The sequence below is a fragment of the Hippocampus guttulatus genome, chromosome 1, assembly GCF_054856545.1.
Source record: "Hippocampus guttulatus isolate MCC_2025c chromosome 1, RoL_Hgut_1.0, whole genome shotgun sequence".
Taxonomy (NCBI): Eukaryota; Metazoa; Chordata; class Actinopteri; order Syngnathiformes; family Syngnathidae; genus Hippocampus; species Hippocampus guttulatus.
The window spans coordinates 7130973-7145654 of NC_141261.1; the positions used below are offsets into that span (position 1 = coordinate 7130973).

Genomic DNA, 14682 nt, shown 5'->3' on the forward strand with positions numbered 1-14682 from the left:
GTGAGTAGAAGCCTCCACAAGTCAGCTCCAAATGAAAAATACCGCCTATAATAACTCAGCAATAGCACAGTTGATCAAGTTTGTTTAGCCGTCTGGTGAAGAGCCATGGATGAGGACAAAATGTGTTATTCAAGAAACCAATCTTAAGAACCTTCGCTAAATTGCAGGAAACGCCACGGATTGTGACTGGGATGTTACTTCTATAACCTTGAAGTCTTGATGGAATGTTTACAGATTGAAATATTCGATGTACAAGAATTTGACAGAAAATTAATTTGTTGTCATGTGGAAACCTTGTGTTGTAGATTCAAATCTCACATCAACACTCTTCAGTTTTACACGCATACTGACCCGCATCTTATTTTGTTTTCAATGTCAATTACCTCCCGAGGTTGTGGTAACACTTACCGAAGAGGTTGTTCTTCTCACTCCACCATGCCATGCTGTCTCTCTGAATTCAACAACTGTTTTGCCATTAGCGAACTTGACCACCAAGTTCAAATAATGTGTGGACACACAATGGTGGCTGTATATGGAATATGGTAGGGTGCTCAAGACGCACCCTTGAGGAACTCCCATGCTCAGCGTCAGGGGAGCGGAGATGATGACCATTTATCTACGCACAATATGTTTAATAATCAGTATCTCTCATGCGGATGATTATTATTATTATTTTTTGCTGAACTCATTAAATAGAATATTGAGTCAGAGGTACTCCAGTCAGTGCTCCAACATCGATGGTACAGTATTGGTTAGTATAAGGGTTTCTACAGTATAATTGCGACATGACATTGGTGGTAATAAGGTGAGTCAGGTACCAAATGCATGGCACCACCAATATACAGTGAGTGCCATTCAAATCACTGGTTATATGTCCGCTGCATGTGCCACACTTATGGCTCAGCACACTAATTGGTGAGTGTAACTAAGGTGGAAGTAACTAAGTGCCGATTCCAGGAGTGAAAACGCAATCCGGGCTTTGAATTTTAATTGTATTTATTTATTTTTTGATGGCTCAAGGGCAATGTCTATTTCACACTAGTTTATTAGACACTGAGCTCAATAAGAGGCCACTCCCTACCTCAGCCCCGACTTGTGATGGTAATGAAAGCCATTTTTTGTATTGCCACACTCCGCAGCACAAGGTCGGAGTGAGTAACGGCAACAACGTGAAGTAGATTTTGCAGACACTTCGTAGCGTGACACAAATTGACAGAATAAAAATGCACAAAATGAGAATAAATTAATTTTAAAAAACAGTATGTGCTATCCCTGAAGATATTGCATTATACATTTGACAAAAGGCCACCTGCTGTATGATCAAAAAAAGTGATTCATTTCAGGGCGCTTCTATAATTGAAAAGCTACACAATCCTGACGATAAGATCACAGTCAGTTAAATTTCTTTCTAATCACAGTGTGCGTTATTTAAATTTTTTTCTTTTGTCTAAACCGATAGAATTCAAAACCTGTTTAAAAGAAAAGAAATATGGTATTAATTATGCACAGGTAAATTGTGGTAGACGGTGGTCCTTTTCGGAAGACATTTAACCAAACGTACAGTACTGTACCTAATTCCACAAGTTTGTTGATCCTAATTAAACTGCCGTTACTAATTTACATACGAGATAATCTGCATTAATAATCTTAGCTAATGCAAATTTTTCAAAATATGTATCATATTCCTTGTCAAATCTATTGTGCCAGTATGGCAAGATATGCAAATGTGACATGGCATGCGAGTTATAACGTAAAAACAAAAGCGGTGCTGTGCAACCTTGTAGAACCATTAGCACAGCAGCAGACTTTCAGGTTTATGGATTTCCATCACTTAAAGTCCCATTTGTCAGAAAAATGTCCCCAACTTCCTTTTCTTTCTCTTCCAAATGTTCAATGCTCAGTTTTTTTTGAATAGGGTATAAATGCATGAAATATGTTGAGATTTATCTTTCAAAATTTAAAAAAGCTGTTATTGACTAACAATTGTTCAAATTTAGTCATATTAGGCATATTTCTGTGAAGATATCAAAAAGATAGCAGTACCATTTATGAAAGCTTTCTGTCCAAGTGGTGATGAAGTCACTTCATTTTATGGACTCGGGTTACTGTGAGTCATTCTCTAAAGTGATATGGTTCACTTGAGTCACTTATGCCAGTGAAATTCGGTTCAGGTCAACGCATTTGTGCAAAAACGCAGCAGCACTTTCTGTCAAGAACAGTTCAAGAGGTAAGGCAGAAATGCAAGACTCAGTGCGACAAAAACACACGGTTGAATTGAATAACCAGCTTGGTTTGAGGACAACAGTTGCCGGTCAGTGAAGGCAAAAGTATCAAATACGTGAGGCAAAAAGGCAAGGTCAATAAACAATCAGGGGCAGAGCGTAGCTGAGTCAACAGCAAATGCTAGAAAGTGATGGCAGGGTACGTTGTACAATGAACGGGTGATACGACAGAATGACACACGAGGTTCTAAACATAACATTATATATATAGGAGTGACAAGACACAGATGGGGGTGGGGAGGGGGGAGCACAATCAGTTGCAGGTGAGCACAAGCAGGGGCAGGAAACGCACACACACGCACACAGGCTCGACTACATATATATATACAGGATATATATAAATGTAGTCGGATGGTGACTAAGAGAGGAAAGGTAGTCTGCACTGAAGGTGTCTCACTCCCTGAAGGAACAATAGCAGACAGTGAGGACAGCTACAAGTACCTCGGTATACCACAAGCCACTGGCAACCTCGAACTGGCAACAAGGAAAGCGGCTACGGCCAAATACCTCCAGCGAGTGAGGCAAGTCCTAAGAAGCCAGCTCAATGGCAAGAATAAGACCCGGGCAATAAACAGATATGCCCTGCCAGTGATCAGATACCCTGCAGGAATAATAAGGTGGCCAAAGGAAGAGATTCAGACCACGGACGTTAAGACCCGAAAGCTCCTAACCATGCACGGAGGGTTCCATCCCAAATCCAGCACCCTGAGACTGTACGCAAGCCGAAAGGAAGGAGGCCGGGGACTAGTGAGTGTGAGAGCCACTGTCCAGGATGAAACATCCAAGCTCCATGAATACATCAAGGAGAAGGCTCCAACGGATGACGTACTCAGAGAATGCCTCAGACAATGGGGAACAGAAAGAAGATGAGTCGCTGGAAGAGGGACCATCATGGGAGGACAAGCCCCTACACGGGATGTACCACCGGACCATAACTGAAGTGGCCGATCTCAAGAAGTCCTATCAGTGGCTAGAGAGGGCTGGCCTGAAGGACGGCACAGAGGCACTCATCCTGGCTGCTCAGGAGCAGGCCCTGAGCACCAGAGCCATTGAGGCCCAGATATACCACACCAGACAAGCCGCAAGGTGTAGGTTGTGCAAAGAGGCACCTGAGACAATCCAATACATAACTGCAGGGTGTAAGATGCTGGCAGGGAAAGCCTACATGGAACGCCATAACCAGGTGGCTGGCATAGTCTACCGAAACATCTGTGTGGAGTATGGACTGGAAACCCCAAGGTCAAAATGGGAAACACCTCCGAAGGTGGTGGAGAATGACAGAGCGAAGATCCTGTGGGACTTCCAGATCCAGACTGACAAGATGGTAATGGCGAACCGACCAGATATCGTGATCATAGATAAAGGGCAGAGGAAAGCCGTTGTAGTGGATGTAGCGGTCCCAAGTGATGGAAACATCAGAAAGAAGGAACCACGAGAAACTCGAGAAATACCAAGGGCTCAGAGAGGAGCTGGAGAGAGCCTGGAAGGTAAAGGTGACAGTCGTGCCTGTGGTGGTCAGAGCACTCGGGGCAGTGACCCCCAAACTAGATGAGTGGTTGCAACAGATCCCGGGAACAACATCGGACATCTCAGTCCAGAAATGTGCAGTGCTGGGAACAGCAAGGATACTGCGCAGAACCCCCAAGCTTCCTGGCCTCTGGTAGAGGACCCGAGCTGAATGAGGGACGGACACCACCCGAGGGGGGGTGAGACGAGAAATTTTTTATTTTATATATATATATATATATATATATCGTATTTGCCGCACTATAACGCGCTTGAGAGTAGAAGGCGCACCTTCAAAGAATGGCCTATTTTAAAACGTTTCATATATCGGGACTACCGCATTATAAGGTGCATAGAATAGAAGCTACAATAGTGGCTGAGGCTGCATTATGCAGTCACTAGATGGAGCTGCGTTAAAGGGAATACAATACAATACAATAGAGCTTTATTTATATCGTACTTTCACAACCGCTGCAGCTGTAACGATGTGCTTTGCAGAAAATTTAATATAGAACGACCAAGAAATCAGAATATTTACCCATATATAAGGCGCATCGGATTATAAAGTGCACTGGCAGCTTTTGAGAAAAATGTAATGTTTTTAGGTGTATATATATATATATATATACACACCTGCTAGTTTTATTTGTAATACTTCAGTGGTAATTTTTTTTTGTCCGGAAGAAAACTCTTTTGGAAAATTTTGGAACTGTTTCACGCTCCCAAGACTTTATCTCTTTATTTTATTGTCAGCTCACACATCAGCATGCTGCTCGACCAACAACGTGACTCCCCCCCCCACCCCCCCCTTGAAACAGATTCTATTTAACGGCATGTGGCGTTTTCACTTGATCGCCCGCCACGATGACCTTCCCTCTGTCCTCAACTACCAAACTATTGTATTGTGTTTCCACTGGCTCAGCAGAGAAGCTATTGATTTTTTTTTTATGGTGAAAATACAGATGGGAGACAAGGGCAATTCTGCAAAAATATGGAAACGCAGCACTTAACAAGGGGAGATGCTCGCAGCGCCGCAAAGTTCTTCATTGATTTTGGCGCATACAGAGTCTAATTGATTCGGGCACATAATTTGTAGTGTGGCTAATGATAGCCTGAAATAATATTAAACAGCATTTGTGGTTAATAGGTGTATCAAATTAGCTCAATGAATAAATTAGAAATGCCCCAAGCATTTTTGGTGCTACTCGCACTCGTTTAATTGCCAAAAAAAAACACATTTTGTACTTGTAATACATTTCAGTTTGTATTTAGTTGACTTTGACTAAAAGGAGGTGAATCAGTACTTTTACCAGAGCTTTTTGGTGTTGTTTTATGCAAGCATCTGTACATTTACATCTGTAGAGTGTCACCCCCCAACCCTCCCCACCTTTTTCACCTCTGCTGCTCTACAGCACAAGTAGACAGCTCGATCTGTCACAAACATTCATAGCCTAACCCTTTCGCGCAAGGCCCTTTGGCTAAACAGCTTCTGGTGAATTCCCAGAGTAAAACATCTGTCAAGGTGGGCTCCGAATCAATGGGTCCATCACACCTCCTTAATCACATAATCCAGGCCCCAATAAGTGCTGATTGGCGGCCAAGGCTTTCCTAATGGGCCGCTCCCAATCCATATGCGAGGCACATGTCTGCGGATGGTGTGCAGAGCATGTCGACTCAGACTCACACACAAAGAACGGTCCAATCTGGTTTGGAAGGGGAAAGCCTAGAGAGATCAGGCTCATAAATGACTTAAAGCATGGTGCCCAGAGCCCAGCTCCCTTGGGATATCATTATATGGAACCACACTGCATTTGTGTCACCTTCCATGATCTGGCAAAGATTCTCCGGATCCCAAGTGTTGCTCTCCATAGGACAGAGTCTTTGTGAGCCTTCATAGGTGGGTGGAAAAAAAAAAAAAGAACAGCACATAAGTCTTTTTTTTTTTTTCTTTCGAAAAACTCAATTTAGTTCTGCTGAAATTGCAGACTAGAAAAACACCATACTTGCGTTTGGGTTTTAGTTTCTGTCCACAGGTATTTGCTGAGATCATAAAGGGGTGCCAATACAATCCCATCTGTCCATGTGGACCCAGATCGAGAAACTAATTGGATGGCGCCTCATGTCGTTGATCTCGACCTTCCCTCAGTTGCAGGGGGCAGGTGTTTTTTTAAATAAGTGAAAGCACGGTTTTGGTTGGGCATCGTAAATTCAATACTTGCTAGCAGCCCGTGAGAATCCCCGCTACGGCCCAAGATGGCAACCCGGTTTGACGAAACAGAAATGAAAGCTTCAATAACAAATGGAAGATTTGAGCCGACAACACATACAACATTGTTGGTAGCCTTCTATTAAAAGAAGAAAAAGCCACAATGATGACTGAAGTACTTGGACAGGAGACAAACTGGAGCCTTCTTGCACTGAAAAAAACGTTATTGTTGAAATAAAGTGGTTGCTCTAAATCATTATTTAAGTAGACTGTACTTCTTTAAAGGGTATCTGGATCCAGATGATTTGATTTTGTGCAACTATTGACCGAATAAAATGGGAGTAAAATTCAACACTGCATGTTTTTCAGTGTGGCAAGTCAAATCAGACAATCCAAAAGAGCCCCGGATTGTATTGAAAAGATTGTGGCAGGGAACTGAAATGTGCACTGAGAAGGCACCTTCCAAATGATCATTTTTCTCCAGGTCAATTTTTTTTTTAATACAGTAACTGCTGGAGCGCAACAAAGTTAGCCTGCTTTTCATTAGTTACTTTCTTTTATTTTATTCTATGATTCATTTTGTCCATTTAATGTTATCTCGGTGACAAAAGTGTTTTTTTCTTTTTTTAACAGTCAAGTGTTAAATTTCATTTTCATCCTCCAATAACCGAGTACAGCGGACATGAAATGACCTTTTAAAAAATATAATACCCAATAATTGTCTGGATCGTGCGCAGTAAAAATATAGTGGCACTGAAAACCTAGACACACACAAATTTAATTAGTTTAAAATATAGGGATGATGCCTTTTTTTTTTTAAATCAGTGTAGACTGACCATTTGCTAGCTAAAATTGAACAAATTCGTTTTTTTAGCTTTCTTTTTCTACCCGCAATGAGAATGCTGTAAAGCGATGTGGGCAAATTCTAAATCCTTCTACACGCGCATTACTTTTTGTATTTGTGAGTTATAGCTACAGGAAGGAATTATTCATAAATATCTTGTGTTGCACTGTGTTGTACTGTAAAATTGAAACTGGAAGCCACGATACTAGAAACATTTAAAATAATTCCATTCAAATTCTGACCAGCTAGAAGGAGGGGAACTGCTTTGCAATCAGAAAAAAAAAACCCCACACACAAATAGGAACATTCTCCAAATCATGATTTTAGTGAAAAAATCAAAAACACATGACAAACAAAAATGAGCATCTCATACTTTCTGTACAGACCAAATTCCAGCAAATAGTGACAGAAAGCAAACGAGCTCTCATTTTGTTGTGTGCTGTTTGGTTTATGATACAACTCCTAAAAAAAGTTGAAGAGAGCTTAGAACTCGGTCATCTTCTTGTGTGTGTTCGCTTTGTTTTGTTCTCTCTGGATGGACAGCTCCTGGGCCTTCTGCTGGGCCAGCAGCCGACGAGCGTCCGACAGCTTCTGTTCCAGCTGCTTCACTCTGGACGCGTCCCTTTTTTTTTTTCCCCAGGACACAGACAACAAACAGATTAGGAGGTGGGGAGAGAGACATGCTGGTTTTCCGGGCTGCACTTTCCCCAATGAGTTGGCTGCACGCGCCAAGTCTCACCTTGAATCCCTGCATCTCATTTTCACTTTTACCACAGCCCTGAATTCCAATGAATCATCACTTCAAAATAACAAGTGGGATGCATTGCATTGAGATTAAGGATGAGTAGCATCACCACAACAATCATAATCAGTCATCAGTTAATCACGTCTTGAGACAACCGAGGCCCGGTCGGAGTGTGTTCCGTAGCTTGTTAAAGCTTTTCATGTTTAAGACAATTCCATTCGTCAGGCATCGGGACTAATTAATTGATGTCAACACAAAAAGGTTTGCGTTTGCCTATAGCTGCCACAAGATGACAGCCATGCACTTATTTTGTATTACGCAAAGCTAACTAAATGGAGATCACTTCAACAAACATCCTTGGCACCAAGATGCCACCGGATGATGCCAATGTAAGGTGTTTTCCGTACAATAAGGCGCACCTAAAAGCATTCCATTTTCTCGAAAGCCGACAGTGCGCCCTCTAATCCGATGCACCTTCTATATGGATCAATCTTCTGATTTCTTGGATGTAGTATTATGAATGTTCTGTCAAGCGCTTTGTTACAGCTGCAGCGGTTGTGAAAGCTCTACAGAAATAAAGCTGTATTGTATTGTATTCCCTTAACATAGCTCTATCTAGTGGATACATAACGCAACTGCAGCCACGATTGTAGCTTCCATTCTATGTGCCTTTTAACGCGGTGCGCCCTTTTTATGAAAACTGTTTTAAAATACGCCATTCATTGAAGGTGCGCCTAATACTCCAAAGCGCCTTATAGTGCGGAAAATACAGGGATATTTTCATAATTGATGGTGATGGTCAAACCTTTGCATCATCATTATCAATCATGATCATCCTTTCTCATTCTGGTCTAAAACGGTACCGTATTTTGGATTTGTTTTTATGAAAATGGGCAACGTGATTTCAAACATTCACGGGCATAAGACCCCTAATGCATTATGTAACAGCAACATGGCGGCCTCCGTTTTAGGCTTATTACAATTTTAAGCGTTGTCAACAAAATAATTGAAAGAGGGCTAACCCCTTAGGCTGAGGACAACTTTGCCGAAAAAAATTATAAATTTGTAGCTGTTCATCAGCATAGTTTTGGTCACTTTTTGAAATATTCAAAATGTGATCACTGAATATTTCTCTCAAACAGTCAGAATCTGTGTAAGTGCTCCTGTCACTGAACTATGGGTGTTTGAAAACAGAAAAAAAAGGTGAATCTTATGTTCGTCTAATTTTTTTTTCTCCACAAAATCTGCCTTGAAAACGAATTTAGAGTGTTGATTAGGACTTGAAAACACTACAGGATCAAAGCTTGAGGTCTCCCAAGTTCCAGTTCAAATTTGACAATTGTAAAATGTTGGGCGCCATTCAAATCTCCAGAAACTCAGCTTTTAAAAGATTTATAACATGTTCGCGCATGTACTCGGCTGACGACGTGCATCAGCGATTTGTTTTGACAGATGACTGAGGGCCCCTGGGTGGGCCGTCCTAACTTCAGAGATGATTAAAAGTAATTGTTCGTTGCAGCTCTAGAATGTAGTGAATGAAGCAGTTTTTGCAACTTTTTGTTCACTTCACTTTCACTGAACTTATGAAGGTTCAAAATGCTTTTCTTACCTTTTTCGCCATGCTTGCTTCTATTTTTCTATGATTAGCTGTTTGAATTCAATGGACATCAAATGCCCTCACTCTCTTTGGACTCATAGCGAGAAACAAGAAATTTGACAAAATAGCTCCGTAAAAAAAACGTGAAAGATTTCCTGCTGCCATCTAGCTGTGGATTTCCTGAAGCTTGCTTGTAAGTCACATATTTCCTTGCAACACACAACCCCCCCCCCCCCACACCCCCCAAAAAACCCAGAGTCAGCAACAACTCGTACGTCAGGGCACTCTTAAGTCAAGGCCCCTCTTGGGTTACATCTTTGGATGTGGAACTCAAATTTGTACCACATTTGAACATTTCCAAATCCAACTTTGCCCTGAAATGTTTATTCGTAAAACATGGGGGGAAAATTCCCAGAAAGTATCGCAATTTCCAAAACCAGCAATACTGACCTGCCCGTTTGCCTGCTGAGCGACTGGGTCAGGTTCTGGATCTCCCTCTCAGTCTGTGACACCTTCTCGGCGACCTGGAACAGCTTCACATTCAGACTCCTCTTGGTGTTCTTTCCACCCTTGTAGGCCTCCACCCCGGTGAGTGAGGACGACCCAGCGGCCGTTGCCGCCACCTCCTCGGAAGCCGCACGCTCCTTGGCGCCGAGCTTGCAGTTAAGAAAGTCAAAGACAGTTCGGCGCTCGCCGTTGGCCTCCCGCGGCTTCCGCCGACGCTTTGGCCGGCCTGTTTTAACGCCATCGTTTGGCTTGCTCTGAGCGCGTCTCCGAGTTAACTCGGCACACTGGTCCAGTGATTTCCCTTTGGGTACGAGCACCGCCAGGACGGGCTCCACTCGACCTTCCTGCGTTTTCCCCAAACCTGCGAAAACAAGCGAGACAGACTTGCGGTGAAAGTTCGGTTTATGGTTTCGATTTGTATTCATGTCTGCTTCAATACGTCGAGACGCTCAAAAGATAAATCATGTTCCAATTTAGATTGAGGTCGATGATAAAGCGGGGCACTGTTTTAGGCGTGGCTCCTTTGTGATTGATATGTTGCAACCGCACCGATGTGGGAACGCATATCAATGGCACTGGAAACGGAGAAATAACCAAGATCCGCATCTCGTCTCGAAACCGCCGACCCTGTCATGTTCTGTTTTCAATTTCAAATTGATGGCTCAACGCCGCCTACAAACATCAGGGTGGAAACATCCTGGACAAAGAACGGGTTGTAATTCACATTTCTGGCTCTAATCGGATACACAACCTCCTTGACTTTGTCTTGGTCATGTTACCTTACATTAGATGGGGGGAATAAAATAAAATAAAAATTGGCTGATGCCTCATGTCGCAACTTTGACCTTTACTTAATAGCAACGACGGCTGGTGGTTTTTTGAGATAAATGGTGACAGGCTTGTGACATTGATCAATTATCAATTTTAATACCTATATTTGTCCCCCTACGGTCCAATTTGGCTAAAAACTGAAACAAACGAGGAATATTTGGATGTTGCAGTGGGACTTCGAAGGTCATACATCTTCTGTGCTGGGAATCTAGTTGACCACCGATTAGTTAGAATTAAAAATATAATAAGAATAATTCCCATGGAAAATATAAATAATGTGTTCCAAGGTCAAACTGGCTCCATAAAAATGTACTCACTGTACAGACATTGTTGGAAGTAACGCTAAGTCCAACGAAACATGTGGTGTCAAGGTCAGATTTTTAGAACTTTTTTTTTTTTTTTTGGTAAATCAAGTGTAAAAAGAACCTAACCACGTTGCATATGGCGATACTGAAGTTTTATTGCTGTGAACGACAATCCGCTTACGTCGCTCCACTTGTAGAACGTTCACGTTTGGAGCTGTGGCTGAAGAGCCGTGGAAAATTTAGCCTTCAATAAATAACATTAGCTTGCAATAAGGAGAATATGGTTATGGTGTTTCCATGATAACCTTGGATCGCTTGCTTGAGTAATTTTAGTGGACCGTTCCGTCTTGTTTTGTTACTAAAATGATCTGCCCCCCCCCCCCCCCCCCACGCCTCCCAAGACTTGATGGTATAACACTCAGAGTTGTGTTTAGCATGTACATTGATGGCTTAGCTTCATTAGCTTTAGACCATGACATTGTTAGTTAACACAATGCACAGTAGGGTGAACCCTGAAGCAGAAATCTCATTGCAAATGCTTCGGTCTCTCGCAGGAATTTGTGTTCTTCATTTAGTGAGCCGGCATGTGCGAAATTGAGAGCCTGAAACAAAAACTTCGGGATTGAATTCAGCTTCTTCCGTGTGACCGTGACATGTCAAAAAGTCTTTTTCTGTGGCTAGATAAACATTCCTTTTCCATTCTTCCTCCAAGCAAACGCAGAGTATTACGGGTACATCAAAATGATTCAAAATCGTAGTGTTTCAAGTCCATTTTCACCCACCTTTGCCATATTCATAGCCCATCTTGAGCATTAGCTTGGATCCGATGCCTCTTGTGTGAGCCTCCCAACCTCCAAAAACGGAAGCGTTGTTTGCAGTCGATTCACCGCCGGAGCCCAAAACTGTTGGGAAAGAGGTTTCAATCAAACACAAAACACACACCAGAAATTTCTGAAAAATAGGAACAATGCACTTTGACAAAACTGTGTACCACCAAAACAAAAGTCTCATGTTAAAATCTGATTGAAAATGACCTTTCGCATACGCTGCATCATCTTCGGCATCGTCCTGGTCCGAGTCAGAGGAGAGTGGGTCTTCTTCTCTCAGCGGTGGAATGATGCAGTCGGCTTCAACGACAGCATCTTTGAGCAGCAGTGAGTCAAACTTCACCGTGTAGAAGCCATTGTCGATATCTACATGAGGGAAACAACAAACGCGCAAGGTGATTCTGTACCTGCTGAAAAATTTTGCCAGTGTTTAGAGGTCAACTCAAGTTCATCTTTTGACGTTAACCCTTTCAGGGACAGCATATCATGTTATCCGGTTACAGGATATGATTATTGGTGCATGAAAGGGTTAAAGTGCATTTAAGTTCATCCAGAAATGTCACAGAGAGGCCCAATATCTCGACCTTTTTTTAAGTACTCACTATGAATACATCCAGTCGATTTACTGTGCATACATGTTAATTAGGACCCCTGATGCAGTGTCAATCAAAACCGAGCTCAATCATTTTTTGCCAAGGGACCTTTTTTTTTTTTTTTTTTTTTACACAGCTCTTGATGTCATTGGGTCGTGCGGCTTTAAGCTTAACTTGTAAACACTTAAACGAGCCCAGTACCTGTGATTCTGGCCGGGTACCAGATGCCATCCTCATGTCGAGTCAAGCAGGACGAGCCTTCCTCGAGGTTACTGAGGTCAAAGTCCTGGAAGTTTCTGAGCTCTGACACGTAGACCACTTCACCGTGGGAAAACCTTTGCGGACCGTGAATAAAGAAACAAGGCAGGGATTCTACAGCTGTGATATTAAGGATGTCAACATTGGGAATTTTTGAGTTCATAGTAAACCAATGTAAAAGAATGTTCCCACTTGGCCAATTCAATTTTTACAATAATAATAATAACAATCATCACTGTTAAATATAGTAATCAAGCTGATTTGATATTGATAACAATATGGTTTTGCTTCCACCTGCTGGACAATATTTGCAAGCACAAAATGATTGAACTGAATTAGAATTCTATAATAAACAACTCAATAAATAAGTAAATAGGTACACACACACACGCACAGTGAGAGAGAGAGAAAGACTTCAGGATTACTCACTGAGAAATTAAGAAATTATTAAAATCAGATAGTGGTAGCAAAACAAGGGGGAAAATTGTAGGTCAACACCTTTTCGGAGCTTCTTCAGCTCACTGGAAATTCTGATTGCAAATGCATAAATACACAATGATGAAAGTCGAGGTTGAAAAAAAAAAGGCACCTGCAGTTATCCTGGAAGCGACATTTGTCCTCCAGATAAAATGGACATGGTTTCATGGACTTCTGCGTGGGATAAATGTACAAAACTCGAACTTGTGCCTCCTCTCCATCTGGTTCTTCTGCCCCGACCACCATGGCATTGTGGTACTCCAGCGTCCCCCACGACGTCCTGTAAGGTGCTCTTACTTTGGTACCACTCAGTGTGTCTACCTCATCCCCGTCCTCTTCTTCACATTCATCTTCTACAAAATCATCAGTGTCCTGTTCTTGTTCCTTCAAATCAGAGCTATTCCCCGAAAACTCCCCAACTTCATTGTAGAAAGCAGCAAACTCGGACTCCAAAACGCCATTTGTGTCAGCCGCAGGCTTTTGCGTATTGGCCGGCACTCCACTGGTGTCCTCCAGGGAAGCCAGAAGCAGACTCTTTCTGAAAGACAGCAGGCTGGCCTTGGTGAGTTCTATCAGATGACACAGGTCCTCTTTCAGTTTGAGCAGGTCACTCTGCTGGGAGGGGTCCAGGCCAGCAGCCAGAGTGGCATCCACTTGCTGCAGCTGGGCTTCATATGTAGAGATGGCGCCCTCCAGAGTTTCCTCATCCATAGTGTCACTCCAGGCTGGGCAGAACAGGAAAGAAAGGCATCCAGCCTTTGGGGAAAGTGTGCAAGAGAAATGCATCATTTAAAGTGGAAACGAGTTAAACTACCAAAATAGTGTGAATCACTTTTGATTAACAACCACACGTCGGCAGTTCCAGCCATCCTTCCATTTTACAAACCACTTGCTTATCTTCACAAGGGTCTCAGTAATAAACCGTCCTTGAATCGGATCGCACCCCATGTATTGCGATACGTTTCGAATAATCTTTTATTGGAGAGACGCACACCCCTGGATAATACATATAATAATAATAAGAATAAGTTACTTGACAATAATATCCAAGCATTGGGGAGAACGATGTACACTAGAGTGGTGAAATAGCGCAATCTGTCCGACTCGACTACAGTATTTACATGGTCATTGCAATTCCCATGCAGAGCGAACTCATTTCATTCAGTTGCATTCATATTTTTTGCACACTGAATCTTTCTATTTCGAAGCCAGCTACGACAGGATTTTAGCAAATTCGATAAGCGCAGCAGTAAATGACATAGGACCTAGTGTGGCTAAAGTATTAGCCACCTTCGAGCTAGCTCTTAGAATTGGTCATCATCTGACTGGCATTACCTTCGTTATCTGGCTAATTATTTGAAACCAATGTCGCGACTGGAAGGGCGAAGACAACCCAAAAGATGTGCCGTACAACTGAAATGCTTTTCACAAGACCAAGACAGCACAGAAGTTTACAAAATACATTTCATGAATAGTACTTCCGTTCTATACTTTTCAAAGTAAAAATATTAATCGCTGAGATAAGATTGTTAAATAATTTTCCTTTGCACAGTAATATTTACTGTACTTAAAATTTATACATTAATTACTTGTCATTTTTATTGGATTTTTGAACGACATTATGATTTTAGATCGAAATTGATGTCTCTTTACTTTTTAAGATAATCAGAAGTAGATCCTTTTAACCATCTGAGCTATACTTCA

General features: G+C 42.1%; 1 protein-coding gene across 2 annotated transcripts; it reads right to left on the bottom strand.

The window, feature by feature from the left end:
- Positions 1 to 7140: 7140 nt before the first annotated feature.
- Positions 7141 to 14433, bottom strand: zgpat (zinc finger, CCCH-type with G patch domain). 2 transcript variants are annotated; one of them, XM_086106946.1, is made up of 7 exons: positions 14314 to 14433; positions 13091 to 13734; positions 12445 to 12578; positions 11858 to 12016; positions 11606 to 11725; positions 9631 to 10048; positions 7141 to 7460 (listed from the first exon to the last, which is right to left on the bottom strand). In XM_086106946.1, exons 2-7 carry the CDS (start codon positions 13687 to 13689, stop codon positions 7322 to 7324), a joined length of 1569 nt encoding a protein of 522 aa, XP_085963072.1. In that variant the 5' UTR covers positions 13690 to 13734; positions 14314 to 14433; the 3' UTR covers positions 7141 to 7321. The 2 variants fall into 2 exon arrangements, with proteins under 2 accessions (XP_085963072.1, XP_085963081.1); XM_086106955.1 differs by having other exon boundaries at positions 13091 to 13703; positions 14314 to 14419.
- Between the last annotated feature and the right edge of the window lie 249 nt (positions 14434 to 14682).